The 17,344-nt window shown below is 37.1% G+C and overlaps 1 protein-coding gene across 1 annotated transcript in view; it reads left to right on the plus strand.

Moving 5' to 3' along the window:
* Positions 1–1,443, plus strand: part of PHF14 (PHD finger protein 14) — a 162,339-nt gene extending 160,896 nt beyond the window's left edge. The window contains exon 21 of the mRNA XM_021538343.4: positions 623–1,443. Coding sequence (XP_021394018.2) covers positions 623–697 — 75 coding nt within the window. The 3' untranslated portion in view covers positions 698–1,443. The remainder of the gene's footprint in view (positions 1–622) is intronic.
* The last annotated feature ends 15,901 nt before the right edge of the window (positions 1,444–17,344 follow it).

Below are 17,344 nucleotides of genomic sequence, written 5' to 3' on the forward strand. Positions count from 1 at the left end.
AACATATGGTGGTACAAGTAATTGGAAAATTGGCAGACCTGTCAAGAAAATATGCTAGATGGGACAAAAATACGATGCTGCAGCACATAAAGTGTCTCTGAAGTTAAATTTATTGTCTTTTATCAAATGGTGAAGTAAACATATCTGGTCACAAAGAAATGAAACATTTTTCAATGGCAGATGCTTTTCAAAAGTAATTTTTAGTACAATGATGAAAGTTCTTGCATTCAAAACTTATTCAGTGGGAACCTCTGGTCAAGAACAAAGGAAAGGCGTGTAATACTTTCTGCTGTAGGAGTTTGAATATATTGTCATCTGTGTATGATTTAATAATTTCTTTATGTAACCATGCAGTAAAACGGTCAGTAAAATATTTACTCATTAAATTTTTTTTCTGCTATAAATGTTGGCAATTAGATTTGTTTAAATTTTGTATCATTTTTATTTCAACACTTGAACAAAATCAATCACTTGAATAAATGATTTTTAGCTTATTTTTATGCTCATTAGTCAGGCAAAAGATGGCAAAAGACTGTACCAAATTCCATACATCTGAATAAGCAGAAAAAGTATACTTTTTCAATAAATTGATTAATGTTCAGGTTTTCATTTTCTTTTACAGGAAGATGAAAATGAAGCTGAAGCAGAAAATCCATCTCAGGAGCTGAATTTGGAACAGAAAAAATCAAAAAAATAGGAGATTGCTGTCTTGTTTGAAATATTTGCAAGTTGTGTAACAGTGGTTATAGTTTCTCATTGTAAAATTAAGAAAAAAGTTCTCAATAAAGTCATTGAAAATTAAATTCACGGTGCACTGGGGAATTAATTAAGTAGCTCCTGGTGATATTCTTGATTACATTAAAAGCTGAATTATCAGAACTGAGTACTTTACCAATAAAATTTTGAAAGCTTTTTGAACACGTTATGGAAAGCTGATGGGTTATTCATCACATGTAGCATTTACTAAGCAAATAGGGCAATTTTATGTTTTACTCTGCAGAACAGTGTTATCCTTAAAGGATAGTTATAACTCAGACGTATTTTGGTATTTCTGAGCAAGAGCTTTGATTCTTAAAAGTTAGATAAATATGTTCTACTAAAGGAGTTCTGAAATTTCTTCTGATCAGTGATTAAAGTAAATGTTTCTGAGAAGTAGGTAGAGGTAAGAATTTTTTTATATGTATGGTACATTTTCAGAAGTAATTACTTTTACATTTGTATTGTGATTTTTAATCGGTTTCTTGCTGCATTATACTTTTCCTTATGTAAACCTTTTCCATCTTCATGTGATCATTGTCTTTTAATGAATGTCAAGCTTTTGTCTTGAGTAGGCCATCTTACCCAAGTCTAATTCCCTCATGCCATTTTTTTCATTCTAACAAAATAAAATAACTTATTTCTGTGTCATTAGACCTTCAAGTGAGTAATAAATATCTAAAATAACTTTTCTTTCTATAGTCCTAATTTTGTTTTCCAATTTATCATTGCTTTTTAGCCTGTGCTGTTCACTAAATGGGAAAGTACAAGAAACTCAGAGGTAGATTTATAGCCAGATAGTTTCACAGATTCCAATGAAAAAAATAAAAAATCTCACAGATTCTCTCTTGGGTTTAAAACAACACTCACTGGAGTCCCTTCATTGAAGTTTATCATGCTCTAGAGAAATAAATTATCTTCAGCTGAAAAAAATCACTTTTTTTTCCCACTCTGCTATACTTTCACTGTTACTATTTGCATTGAGTTTTAAATCAGATTGTAAATAGTAATCATACCAGATTTTATCCTTTCTGTGTAAACTATATTTTCAGATATTTTAAAAAAAACGTGCCTGTGTTTAAGCAGTATCTTTTATTAATTCTTTCCTGGTTTATGAGGTTCAAATGTGTGTAGCTCGTGGACAAATTTTAATCACAATTACTCTACAAGAGTTTAATAACACTAGATCTCATTTTAATGAATGCAGCTATCATGTAAACAAACATATAAAATAAATTCAGCTTTGGTCCATTTGGTGCAGATCAAGCACTGTAGCCATCTTAGAGAGGAGGTGGGGAATATGATTTTCTCTTTGCTGTAGTGGAAGAGACAGATTTAGGAAAGACAGAAGCAGAGTTTTAGCATGCAGGACCTTAGGGACTGTTCTCTGTGCAGTGACGTGGAGGATCACAGGGTAGGTGAAAACAAAGGGAATGCTTTTCATTTTTTCTGCCTAACCCAAAAATCCATAGTTCTCAGAGCTTAGTTCTCATCAGGATCTGAAGAAGGGGTAGGGTGTCCAGTGGAACAGGCTGAAAGGCCTCTGAACTTTGAAGGACAGAACTAGTAACTTACAGAAAAAGATAAGATAATTAAATTTTATGTAGGGGCTACACAAAGGAGGCGTAATGACAGGGGGAGTTACTGAGATGGATTGGCCTGGACACACCTTGGCCTTTCAGCCTGAACTTGATGCACTTCATGTTTAGGTTTATCCTGCTTGAAATTAACAGATAAGGCTTCATTTGTGTAAAATATTTGAATCGTTATAAAATCTTATTTCCTTTCAGTCCATAGTAGCACACTTGCTACTATGGACTGTGACAGCCCAGCACTGTACAGGTGTGGGAGAAGAGAAGGGTGGTTATTTACTGTCGAAGACCACCCTAGGTTGCGGGGTGGCTTCGTGTGGTGGTAAAGTCTCTCCTCCAACCCGTGCTTCCAAAGAAAGGCTCAGCAGCCTCTTGTTGTTCAGTCTCAAGGCAGTTTATTGTAAGCTATCTAAAAGATTGTCTTCTCAGGCTGCTGCAGTTTGCTCAGCAGCTCAGGCAGAGGCACACACACACCCTGACACCCTCTCTGTCTGCTGTCTTCTTCTTCTCTCCCCCCGCCCAGGGCTGCTGCTATCTTTTATATGATACATTACGTGATACATGTTTACAGTTTTTCCCCAATACCTATAACTATATTAAAAGGTGCTTTTCTACTCTAAACCAATCTGTGAGTGCCAACATCACCAAAAACATGGAGATAAGGAAAAAGAAAGAGGAAGGACAGGACCGGCCAAAATCCCTCCATCTTAAAACTTCTGACCCCCATGTACAAAACTAAAACCTTCCTGTACAAGCATTAAAACCCCGCTGTACAGCACTAAAAAATTCTTCCCTCTACTTTGTAACTACTTCTACTACAATATCCAAACTTTTGTGAGTTCTTGTTCTTCTGCAAGGTTGGTAAATCATTCCATGACTCAAACTCGAAATCACAGCTGTTTCCATCTGCCTGCCAAGGTCTCAAATGCTTCTGACCGGGCCCTGGAACCTCCCAAAATGTCTGAGGGACATTTTGAGTTCCCACAATTTACTGTTCAGGTTTTGTATGAAAATGCATTACTTGGCTCTCGAACACCTGAGTGAAAACAATTCAGACATTGAAAGATACCATTTGCTTCCATTTGATGCATTACTCTGATGAGCTTTAAAGGAGTATTTCCATATCTTTTGTAAGGTCTTAAAAAATTTATTGTGAAAGTATAATTATATAAGCCATATTTTTTGCTAACTCCAAAGTATGTCACCAAAAGTCTACAGTCAGTGTTGATAATCTGTCTCTTGGTTATTTACTTCAAAACTGAAACATGGGAATTTAGACATTTTCACTGAAAAATAACAACCAGTACTTTTACCATAAAGAGCTGTGTTGGAGATTGAGACAAATGTGGCTGAATTGAAATGCCATCCTATCTTCATTCCTGACAGAAAAATGAAGGAAACTCATTTTAATAACATATTTGTAGACATGTTCACTTAACAAAGGGGGAGAGATGTTTAACTGATAAAGATCAAATCGATCAGATAAAGGCTGTATCAGATAGGTAACTTTGCTTATTTTTATTCTGTTCTAGTTAAAATTTGCAGTTGAAATGATTTTTTTGTGTATTCTTGATTTTTCAAACTACCAGTATGAAATAAATTTTCATTATACATTTTTTCTCCTCAGTGTCCATAGGATTTTATGATGCAATGCACTGGGTAAAACAGATGGCTGCAGCACTGCTACCAGGCTGTGACATGATGCTTCTGAGTGTTACTCTTCAGCAGAACTAAGGTGTAAACATGATGCAGAATATTGTGACTTCTGTTAAAGGCTGCAGTCAAACACAAGCCAGCTTGGATACTGAAAACATCCCATCTCCTGCAGAATTAAGTTCAAAGCTTATCTGAAAAAGTTCAGATGAAAAAACTCTCAACTTAGAGATGGGAAAAGCAAAACTTCAGACAGCTTTAATTCAGCTGATTGCAGTCACTTTTGTGGAGCAGTATATCCTTTGTATGCAAATATACCCAGACATCCCTCTTCACATGTGCCCAAACAGCCAGTTATAATGTCCTTTTTATTTATCTTTCCCTCTATTCTGTTATTTAATACTAAGAGTTACATGCTGTTCTGAAAGTCTAGATGGAGAACTACTTATTTCCCACTGCATCCCTTTCATGCATGACAGTGATGATGCTCCCCAGTTGGGAGTTGCAATTTTCTGGATTGCATTAGTGATAGCTATTTTAGGGTGGCTTAGGGGATAATTATGTCTTCTGTGCTTGAGGAGAAACTGTAATTTTCCTCATATTAAAGCAAATGCAGTGGTTTTGTGCAGTTAATGTTGGATTGCTGTTGGTTTTTGTTCAGTACTCCATGTTTGCTCTTTTCCTTCCTGTGGAACAGTAGGCTATAAAGAATTTTTTGGACTCCAACACTGTTTTCTATTACAATCGCTTCATCCTCAAGAGCAAATTTCTCTATACTTTTTGTTCTTAAAAAGTAATGTCTAACCTTTCCACTCCCTCATGGGAGTACCAAAAGTTCAAGGTGTGGAAGTTCTTCACTTAGGGTAATATTTCTGATTTATGAGAGTGTGTTCCTGTGTTGTATTGTAGCTATATATGCAATAGTTTGTTATTAAATTAATCTCTTTAATACATTACCTAATTTTTGTTGTCATGCAAGGATTCTTACTCTGAATGCTGTATTTCTACATTAAACATAGGGCTCCAAAAGATTGGCATGAGCTAAAAAATCAAAGATGCTTTTGAAACAGATGCTGTTACTTTCCTGTTTGTTGCTTCACTGGCATTGAAATACTTGGATCTAAAATGTTGTGCAATCATAAGGATTCTGGACAAAAGCAAATATATCTTGGTATTTTAATCCCAGTGTATGTGTAACTTCTTATGACTTAATGAGAATCCACAGTATTTTGGTTTTGTCTTAATGCTACATTGAAATGTATTGCTACACTGAACATTTGGTGCCCATTTAGGATCTTTCTCCTTAACAGCACAAATTGTTGTGCTTTATGTGCACAAAGTGTCACATACAGTGTCTAATCCTAATACAATATTCATTTTCTGCTCATTAGAAAGCATTTCTAAACCTGTAAATTAACAAAACTATTTAACATGATTATTCCCTCTCAGAAGCTTCAATATTTGCACAGTAGGAATTTTTGAAGGGAGAAAATCATGCTGACAGAGAAGTATCTCACTTCTGTGCTTGTTGTAGTCCCATAAGCAAGCTACCTCTTGGTTGGTTGATCTGCATCACACTGCAGAAACTAATTCTCCCTGACATTAGGCTGGATAGGTTTTACTCTGCTTTTACTCTAAAAAGTGAAGATTTATTGGAAACTGACTCTGTTTCACATGACCTAATGAAAACAATTTTTACAATGGGCAAACAACTTCTATCACCTATCTAAGGCTATAGAATGAAATCATAGCAGGTAATAAATGTTTCCCCATGGTGAATTCAGTGTGGATTCTGCAGTGATGTTATCTGGGGAAAGAAGTGAAATGCTGAAGGCGACAGCATGAAAATGCACACAGCTATGGCATAATTCTGATTTGTTTGGAAGAACTATTAATTTCCTTGTTACAAAGCCAAGTAAGAGTAACCCTTTAAAACTGTTGAACCATGAAAACAATTTCCTTAAGGGTTTTAAATTTGGGAACAGAGTCATGAAATGTATAGCTTTGATGAGATATTCTTTGCCTGCAGTCAGAATGAGAGCTAGATCATTGGTTTCCCAGCATGACACCTATGTATTCTTGTGTGCAGTAGATATCATTAGGCTCATAATAACACAGCTATCATCACATTAATGTCTGAAAGGTTCAGTTTTGATGCTTGGTTTAAGTCTCATTTACACCTACAGCATACAAAGCAGCTGAATAGCAAAAGCTGTATCTTACCTATATTGTGATACTGTTATGCACTTTAACCAAAAATACAGTAATTTTATGCCTGATCAAATTTTTATTATTTTATTTTTCTTGCCAAGTTATGTTATTTTGAAAGAGCTGCAGTGATGAACTAATAGCATTCCATGAATGCAGTAGCAGATGATGGTACAGTGAGACCACTTTTTTTCTGGTTCATGCCAGTAAGGACAGTAGGGAACATCATACAAATATTGGCCAAATAATTGTAATTTTTAATATATTGCTGAAAATTTATGTACTATGTCTGCCATCTTATGGTAGAAGAGAGGTGTGTCAGAACAAGCTGATAGCACCTCATTTCTTGTATTCGTTTAGGTAAGACTGTCATGTTCTAGCAAGACACCAGCAGTTGGAAGTCACAAAGAAGGAAATACAGCTGAAAAATAGATTGGGTTTTCACTGCTCTGCTACATATTCTGTGAGTTTCTGTTGGAAAAATAAAGTATATCACTTTACAGCATAAAGTTGTGCAGGTTTTACAGTGGATATCATACCATTTCTATCAAATGAAAATTGCAGAGAGAGATACCAAGATAAATCATCTTTTGTTCTGCCCTGTGACTGAACAATTGGAAAGAGTTTGGGAGAAACATCTTTATTCTCATAATGGAGAAAAGAAGTCAGGAGAAGCATCAATGTTGCAAGTCTAATAACTTGTGGCAGATTACTTACTACTTTGATCTGAAAAGTTTTCCCCAGATCAGTATCAGAGCTTTCGTTTCTGTACATGGGAGGGATACCTGTGGGAGTTCTGGCAAGAGATATTCTGCAGGCTGGGGCTATAATATTGAGTTAAAAGCAGCCAATTCCAGTGGCTTGGAAAGAAGAAAATACAAAGACAACTTGAATATCAGAAGTTGGGAAGGCTAGATGAGACAATATTCTGCAAGAGCTTAAAACCCTTATGGAATAAAAAACACTAATTAGCAGCTAAGGAGAGAAGATTTATAAAAGATAGAGTGTAGCAATAATGTTACCCAGAAGAAAGATTTCAGGATGTTTTCATTTTAGTTGTTAAAATGCAATTTCTTAGAATTTATTTTAATGATCACTGTTTCAGTCACCAATATCTGAATATTTTTGACTCAAACTCCAAACATCTCTTTTAACATCTTGCTGTGAAAGATGTATTATGAAATAACCATTTTTCTTAAATATTTTAGGGATTGGTTGAATTTTTAATGTCTTTATATCTTCATACATCAAACTCTTTCAAATATTGAATCACCTGCAGTATTATGAAGTGTTTTGTCCCTGAAAAGGAATGCAATATTCATTCTTACTAACTTAATGTCAAGTTAGGTGAAAAATGCCTTTTTTTGGCCCACATTTGTTCCATAAAAGTGTCTTGACTCTTTTTTGAATCCAAGCAATCCAAGCATAGTGTAGATAATACATGGCATTGCTAAACCCCCACTTTAAGTTGAATTGTTCATGTTATGGAATTGTCTTTAGCTGCTAAGTAGCTTGCCTGTGTAAATGTGTGTGAAATCACACCATTGATTCCCACTTTAAGGATCTGGAATCAAAACAAAACTGTTTGTTGTACCTTTTCCTTGTAGATAAAACCTTTTTTAGACCAGCCAGGGGAATTGTCACCTTTCAGAGAAGCAGGGTGAGGCAGCTGCCAGCAGTATGGGACAGCAGCACAGAGAAAAGACTCTTGTTCCCCAAAACTTTGTTGTCATTACAGAAAACAACAGCCTGAAAAGCCAAGCTGAAGAAATGATATAGCTTGGATCATGTCTTTTTAGCACATCCCTACATATTCAACTCTATTTTTTTGGCCTTTGTTAAGAGAGAAAGGAATACAGGAGTGAATTGCTGAATGCTCGAGTTACTTACTAGGCCATTGTATTGGGTTTGCATAGCCAAGCTTTGGTGGTGGTGGGGCTGCAGGGGTGGCTTTCTGTGAGAAACTGCCAGAAGCTTCTTCCATGTAAGACAGAGCCAATCCCTGGAAACTCCAAAGATGGATGTGCTGCTGGTCAAGGCTGGGCCAATTAGAAATGGTGGTAAAGCCTCTGTGAGAAGAGATTTAAGAAGGAGGAAAAAAAAATTGCACAGTTGTAATTGCAGCCAGAGGAGAGCAGGGTGAGAATATGTGAGAAGAACAGCAATGCTGACATGAAGATCAGTGGAGGAGGGGCAGGAGATGCTCGAGGCACCAGAGCTGGGGTTTCTCTGCAGCCCATGGTGAGACAGCTGTGCCCCTGCAGCCCATGGAAGTCCACAGGGACACAGAGATCCACCTGCAGCCCCCGGAGGAGACTCCCACCAGAGCAGGTGGATATTTGACAGGAGGCTGTGACCTTGTGGGAGACCTGTGGAGAGAGGAGCCCATGCTGGAGCAGCCTGACCTTGAAGGACTGCATGCCATGGAAGAGTGACCCTTGCCACAGCAGGTCACAGGGAGCTGTTGCTGGTGAGATGAACTCACACTGGAGAGGTTCATGGAGAGCTGTCTTCCATGGGAGGGACCCCACAGTGAGCAGGGGAATGACTCCTCTCCCTGAGCATCAGGACAAAGCCACGAGTTATGAACTGACCATAACCCCCATTCCCTGTCTCCTTGTGCCGCTGGGGTAGGAGGGAGGGGTGGGGGGAAGGTGTTTTTAATGTTTTATTTGACTTCTCATTATCCAGCTCTGATTTTGTTAGTAATAGACTATCTCTAATTCTAGTCTGTTTTGCCAGTGATGGTATTTGGTGAGTGATCTCTCCCAATCCTTACCTCAGCTCATGAACCCTTTGTTCAGGGATATTTTCTCTCCCCTGTCCAGCTGCTGAGGGCAGTGATAGAGAGGCTTTGGTGGGTGCCAGACATCCAGCCAGAGTCAACCACTACAGCCACGCTGGAGCACAAATGACAGACCTCAGTCAATACTGGCCTTGGGTCCAAGCAGTTACAAATTTCTTCTGACCAGCTCCTTTTCCAGGAGGGAACTTGCAAATGCTGCTTTGCTTGTTGTCACACACAGTAAGTGACACACTTTTATTGCAGCCGTGCAGATGTGAAGAAGGAGTCAGAATAATATTTTTTGGGGTTTTTTAGGTAATCTCCACACTGTTATTCATAACGAAGAAACTTTCAGAGACAAACCAAATCTATTAAGTAACTTCAGTACCACCTGAAGTTATATGCAGGTACTGCTGCCTTGCAGGTGTTTTCTGAGGTGTGGATTAGGCTGGTCTTCAGTAGCTTTGCTCTTCACAGCCCCAGGAGCATCTTCCTGGGTGGTTGTGGGCATAACTCCCTTGGATCTGCCAGAGCAGTGTGCAGTGCTGTGGCATTGTCGTGACTGCTTCTTTGTTTTCCTGAACCAGGGAGTGTATGGGATGTAAGGCAGCCTGCTGACCTGTATGGTAACTCAGTGCCTCAGCCAGAGTCCAGCAGTGGTCAGAGCATCAATAGCTGTGAATTACCTATACCAGGGCAGGACTGATTTAATGGGGAAAGTTTGACATCACCAGCAGAGAATTTGGCAGATGTGATGGTAGCCCTTTAAACTGCACTATCAGTTTTTCCATTAATAACTGGCAACTATGTCTTTAGACCCACATTTGCTCATCTCATCATTCCATTCTCAATGTGGTCAGACTTTGCTGCCCACACCTGATTAGGGAGTTATGGATTGTTGATGTGGACATCAGATCTGTTGTCTTTCCACTTTTCTCAGGGATAGTATTCTCTGTAACATGAGACCCCAAAACTGGTTGAAGCTCAAGTAAAGGTAGAGTCTCACTAGGAAGGAAAAACACACAAAGCTCTCATTCTTGTTGATCTCTGGTATCAGTTTAAATACAGTTTTTCAAGCAGCCACACTGCTTCTGCCCTGTAGCCTGGGTCTGTCCTTTTTGCAAAGATTTCCTTGTCTGGGCATGCTGCCATTGCTGGAATCATTCAGGCTCACTTGATTTAGGTTTCCTTACTGCAAAAGATGACAGTTCCGTGTGTTTTCTGAGAGGACACTGAAGCTGAAATTATTTCCTACATTCTTGCTGTCCAGTGCTTGTTAACCGTAAGAGATTAGCAGAGTTTTGCAGTAGGGCAAAACTCACCTTCTTTCAGGTATGAGAGAAGACTGAAGACATATCCCTTTTAACAAGGAAAACAACTGCATCTTTGATATTTTGAAATCTCACAGGAGAAAATCAGAAGGAACAAATTTCAAACATACCATTAGAAATACCACTGCACCTCATGATCATGGCTCCTAAAAATGGAACAGTCAATTTGCTGTTTGCCCAAGGTGTCAGTGAAGAGCTAGAGAGTTGTAGCAATTAAGCAACAGTTTTGGTATCAGTACCTTTGAACTTGTACCACAAGAACTTGTACATTTTAAACATCTTGATTTTTTTAAGTAGAGGTATTTTCTTAGCAGGAGCAAATAAGTCAAGTCATTATAACATTTGTGAATTACATTTCACTTAGAAATTGCTTTTCCTTTGCTTTTAGGAGCAGTATTTAATCTATGGCACAAGGAGACAAACATAACTTTTGTTTGCCTCTTTTACAATGAATTTTGCATCACAAACCTGTTTAGCATATGTATCCCCTAACACCTGATTTTCAAGCCTTTTCTGAAAATGATCAGCAGTTTTTCTAAATCTAGGTATCAATTAAATATAGTATTATTTATATAAACACATATATTTAAAAAATCTGTATTTTTTCTTTCAGTTTTATAGTTTGTGCAGTCTCCATCCTTATTAGAAAATGCCCTGAACAAACTGGTCTGATCTCAAGCTGACCCATCTTTGAGCAGGAAGCTCAACTAGAGACCTCCTGAGCTGGTTTTCCCAATTTTTCTATGAGTCTGTTATAAGTACTTCATGTTTATATACTTAGCAGCTTGGATGTGCAAATAGAGAAGGTAATAAAACACTTCCATTTTAAAGTCCAAGAGTATCTGTTTTCCCTCTGGGAATGTGAGAGAAGATGTCACTTTCCAGGGCAAGACCCTGCCCTTCACAGTGCTCAGCTTTGAGCAGAACCCAGGCACTGCCCGGGGCTCTGCGTGTCCAGGTGAGCTCTTGGGGCTCAGACAGATACTGCTTCTAAAATATGACTTAGAGTGCAACTTTCCTGCTTCTAAAAATTAATAGCAGAATTTATTACTCCATTTCAGAGTGCGACAGCAATTTGAGTATTTGAGTTTAGTAATTCATTTTTTTAGGCCTTCAGAAATACCTGATAATGGAAATAGATTTGAAGGTTTGGGTTCAGATGTTTTTGAACTATTTTTCCCCTCTCCTTAAATTTTCAACTCAAACATTACAGACTTAGGTGGAGCTTGTGGAGCTCGAGCTGGCACAATTAAATGTCACTAAGCTCTGGCAGTGATAAGGACTTCAAGAACTTTTTACAATACTTTTGTGCTTGAATCTTGCTCTACTGACCACCAGTATTTTTGAAAAGTCACTGACCTCTGGACTTTATCACAAACCATACTAGCTTAAACTTGCAAGATGATACACATACATGGCAGTCTCCAAGATAAACCTTGGGAGGGATTAATATTTCTGAGTTTATGACCAGTTTGCAAGAGAACAGGGTTAAAGGTTTCTTTTTCTTCCTTTGTTCTTTTCTTGTTTTACTTCCATCACGTAATTATTTTTGCATCTCTGTTTTATCTCTCACCATAGATGAAACAAATTATTAATACCAAGTAAAACAAACAAAAAAACCATAAATTTATAACAAAAAAAATTTCACCTTTAGATGATCTTTTATTAGACAGTTCCTCCATGATGTATATAACATGTTACTAATGAGCAAGGGTGTAGTATTTATGCAAGGAAAGCAGTGTGGCACAAGGTGGCAATCCTCCAGTAACTTCAGGAGCACCAATTCATTAGAAGCTTTTTGACATCTTTCATTTGGGCCAGGTCAATTGAAACTAAAAGCTTTGCAAATGTCACATACTGAAGGCTGTTGAAGACAGAAGTGACATGCATTTACAAGCCTTTGCTGGCTGGCTTATCTTTGGAGCACTATTGATTACCTCATGAGGAAGAGGCTGTATATTCTTTCCCTTCTGCCAGAGCGAGGTAAGTTATGTGGGCACAGGTAATAGAAGCAGTGAATTTGGGGGAAAAGAGATCTGTGGTGAAGTAAAGTACAATGGACATGCTGATGTCAAGAAAGGTGCTGAGATAGAAAAAAACAGGGGAATGATCAAACCAAGAACTCCAGTGAGTTAACCTGGTATGGCAAACAATAAAGCCATTCATATGACAAATTATTATACCAGCTGTCCCGTTTTGTCTTTAAATTGCTCTATGCCTGTGTCCTGTGTCTAAGTTCTATGCCTAATTTCCTATGTCTTTTTAAGTACATAAACATGGCAGAAGGGTGTGGGTCATATGTCTTCTCATAGGCTTTACCTAGGCAGGTTCTTAGTTTATTAATACAATTGTCTTTCTGGGGACATAGAACTTGGGAAAAGTTTTAGTGTTCTGCTCCTGCAGAGATGGTAATGTAGATTTCTAATAATAAGAAAAAGTAGATATGTCATTGCAATCTATCCAACCTATTAAAATCCCCATTAAAAATAGTTTAGACATTTATGTCATAAAATGAAGTTGTACTATGATAAAACTCTAATCAAATTACAGTTATTTTCATTTAGCATAAAAAGACATTACAAATTCTTGTCGATTATCAATGTAACTGTTCTAATTGAAGGAAATGGTTTGTATGTTCTTTAGAGGATATGCAAAGCACATTTGTATTGCCAAATCAGCCTTTCAAGATGCTGCATAGTAGTAGCTGTTCAATGGCTACAGAATAATTCTCCTATATTTAAAAACTGCTGCTTCCATTTATTTTTTTGTCTAAAACCTAATTTAACCTGTTGATTCAACTTATATTTATAGCAAAGCAAGTAAACAAACCTGACAACAATTTTTTATGCTAATTGTACACAGTAAGCAAAGAGGTGCATAATGGTTAAAGGCATACTCTCTTTGGTATGTGAATTGTAAATTTACATATTTTTACTATGCCTATCCATAGGCACTCTATACAATAATAGGACTGCTGTAATGAGAAATGAACATCAGGTTGTTTGTTGCGTATAGCAAATGTCCATTTAAATTCCACATAAATTTCACAAAGATGTGAGAACTTTGCTTGCAATGTTGGGGAAACATTTGCAGTACCTGTTTCTTGTTGTGATTCTGTTTTTTTTAAAAATTTTATTCCATAAAATTACTTCAGGCTTCTATTTGGACATTAGATGTTTCTTAATTTTGCAAGTCACTACACACAAAAGAATTTTTATTCCCATGTGAGAGAATTCAGCAGAGACTGACTTTAATAGCATCAAGTATTATAACAAAACATTTTGATTTCAATATTGCCTCTATTTATCCCAGCAGGAAAGCTCTTATTTCTGAATTCCCCATGGAACTAGCTCTTGTACTTGCTAATTGCTTTACCACTTCCCTGAAGCTTATCATCACTGAGGTCTAAGTTTCTCACAGAGAACTTGACTGGAAACAAACTCTCAAATAAAAGATATTTTCCATTAAAAACTAGTAAATTATACTCCACATTCTCATAATGCCTGTTATCCTGTAAATATGGACACATGTATGCAGAATGTAATTACACCTGGAACTGCAATAGGAATGCCAGTGCAGTGTGGTGGTGCCTTCTGGCTTCCCACTTGGTTTGTTCAATAGCATAGCATGAAGAGCCACATTAGTCACATACAAAGTCTATAGTCAAGTTTTGATTTTTAAATGGTGAAAATATATGCTTGTATTTGAATGCATTCCAGGGCAATGTTTTTAAGTGAATAACATATAAAAAATCCAAGCAATTTTCCACATTGATTAATGATTAATTTCTGAGGGATTTTACATAGGATCATGCATTTCGTACAAAATAAAAAACTATTTGCATAATGGGGATGTTGTATTAAATTAGATTATGTTCACACTGTAATTATGCCTTATAGCCCAAGTTCTTTTATACTGAATAGCATCAAAACCACATAATTTTCATTTTTTTGTTTCATATGGTAAGTATACCAGGGGATTATGTGAGGCAAGAAGAAACTAGAAGTGATAAAAAAATACCATATAAGCAGATGAAGGATAGCAATGTGTTCTGGTCTCAGACTGGAGGCAGTCTTTAAGTCAACATATCTGGAGTTGATATAAGATGTGACAGGTTAATTCCAAATTTAAATGGCTACTACAGTAAGTAAAAGAAAGCTTTGATTAAGAAGATATTTTTTTACAAAGACGACAAGAGGGTGCAGGTTTCTATTTCAGCAAAGAAATGTTGGATTCTATGCCAAAAAGTCTGGTAAATCAATCAATGAAATTAAAGGGTTTAGTGAACTTGCTTTCATAATCTCTCTGTCATCTAAAGACTCTTTTCAATACAAAAATGCTGAATCCAAGTAGCTGCAACTGCTGAAGCGTTCTCTTGACATGGCAAGACACCTTACCACACTGGCTCTCTATGTAACCCATATGTACTCATTTTGTTATATTTACTAGATAATACAAAGGATTACTGAATCAGGTCTCATTCCCAAAATGTTCTCTAGATTATCATGCATATTTTATGCATAAAGGTAAATATCTGGTGCTTTTTCCCCTCTATCTTCTCAAAGGTTGGAAAGACCAATTGATCTGCCCTTAATGATTGATAATAGGACAGATCTGACAAATCTTATATCTGGAATAATACCACATTAAATAACAGTATATCATGTTTGAAAGATTATAAGAATTGTACTGGTAGGTATAAAAATTATTTTCTGTTCATTTTTCAGACTTAGCAATAAATTATTCCTTATTGAAAAATAAATAGAATTTTACTACCTAATTCCTCTTATTGGTAGAACACTGCCATCACCTTTTTCATGTTTCACTGATCTTTAAATGACACGCACAATATTAATAAGTTTAAGGGTTATTTTCAAAGAAATTTTTTGTATGTACTGCCTATCTTTTGTTTAACAAGGAAGCATTTTCTACTTTGGAGGCTGGACTTACTCTACCTCTTTTTCCTTCAGCTCTTTTGCTATTAAAGAGATCATAAAATTGTGCAATGTCAAGGAACAGCTGTAGAAATCTTTTTCAAGCAGGTTTCATTCTTTCACTCTGGCCATTTTGATACAAAATGCTGAATTGTGAAGTTCTTTGATGTGTATTGAGCATGAGTATCTTTCAGCATAGTCATATCAAATCCTTCCTCTTCTGACATTGCACAGACCCATGGAGATCCTTTTTCATCCAGCCTTTGTAATTTTGAATAGGTTTGTCTGGTCCTGTTTAAGGTTGCTTACATCTTGGTTGTGGCAGTGATTCAGACTGGCTTTGTAGAACTGATGCTTATGTATCAAATAGATAAATGCTTTAATAAATGCCTAGAATGGGCTTTGCTTTCATCCTCAGTTACTTCCAGGACTCCACAGAGTTTCTGGTTTTGCTCTTAATTTGCTTTATTCTTATGAGTCTTATTGGACAACATCTAATTCATTATGCAAAACACTCTACCCTGTGCTGATGGTTATATATAGATAGGGATTGGTTCCTTTTCTTCCCTCAGGGAATAAGTTGCAAGACATTAACCCATTGATATTTTGAGGCATGCTGTTAACACAGTTTGTTTCATTTGGCATCTTTTTTTTATCCATCTTCTGGACACAATTGTAGGTGCAGATAAATTATATCTCTCCCCTCATATATACAACAAAGTGCTCCATTATTCTATAGACCATCACCCCAAACAGGTGTTTAAGCATGTGGCACATTTTACTTACATGCATTTAACATATTGGGTTTTCTTTGACAGCTGAACCCTCAGAGGGCTCCTGGCACCTTAGGAGATGGCTAACACCCAGAGGAAATATATTTAGGTGATGTGTGAAGTGTTTGACCTTTTGCAGGCTCCAAAGCCTTGGGGGATTTAAATGCAAGGGTTAAATAGGCAGGTAGTTAACTTAATGGCATTTAAAAAAATTATATTAGTTTTTACAGGGCATTGATTTTGCACACCATCCAAATTGTCTGAGGACTCCCAACTTAACTGATCGTTTGCACAGCCTTCCTAGGCTTTTGAGATAACACACCTAGAAGTACAGAAGAAGTACAGAGAGCTGCATTTGCAAAGAGCGGTGGCACTAAGGGGTGAGGGATTACTGTGAGCAGCACTGCCAAGATCATTTGAACAGCATGAAAACTGCTGATAAACGCTGTGGAAAAAACCTGAAGTCCCCAGTTCACGGAAGCCTGCTCGACCAGATAGGCTTGAATGGCTGCCAGTGTGTGAATCAGATGTCACTTGGGTTTGCGCTGGAGCAGACAATCTGTTTCAGCAGCACCAGAGCCTGAAAAGAGGGAATGAATCAATGGGAAGAGACTCCATACACAATGTCCTTTTCATGTTACCCAGAAAACCAGTTTTATGCCAAATTACTCTGGGATCAGGCTTGTGCCATTTACCTTACTGGAAAGCAATAGCTCCCCTTTATCAGTCAGTACAGTAGTCATTTTCATTCCCATCTTTGCATTTAAGAAAGGGATAAGGTTTCTTTGCGAATAGCATTGACATAGGTTTCATTCTGTGAAGCCATGCAACTGTTGATAAATAATTATATTTGCCAACATTTAAATCACTTGTTTTCACAATAAGGAGAATTTAAATTTTCTTTTTGTATTAGTTGAAATTTTATTGGTTACAGGTTCTGTTCTGCTCCTGGGACTCTCTCTGCCCCACTTACAGAAAATGCCAAATTAGAGAGCAAAGTAATTTTTTTTAATTTCAAGCTTTTTTCCTCCCCCAGAAACACAAGCATGCATGTACACAGACACACACTCCATCATTTTGAACGCTGGTTTTGGTCATTGCAATTGACCAAATTGGCTTGAATTGTTTGTTGAATTATTTAAAACATAGAAGGGAGGGACCCAGTAAATTTTATATTTAGCAGTGGAGCTTAACTCTGTTCCTACCACAGCTCTAGTAGTCCACCTTTTCTGTTCAGGCTTGGTTTAGATGGTTTTCAGGTCTCTTAACTATATTCATTAATTTTCTGCTTACCTGACCTTTAAATAACTAC

This window comes from Lonchura striata, chromosome 2 (assembly GCF_050655825.1).
Source record: "Lonchura striata isolate lonStrDom1 chromosome 2, ASM5065582v1, whole genome shotgun sequence".
In the NCBI taxonomy this organism is placed as follows: domain Eukaryota; kingdom Metazoa; phylum Chordata; class Aves; order Passeriformes; family Estrildidae; genus Lonchura; species Lonchura striata.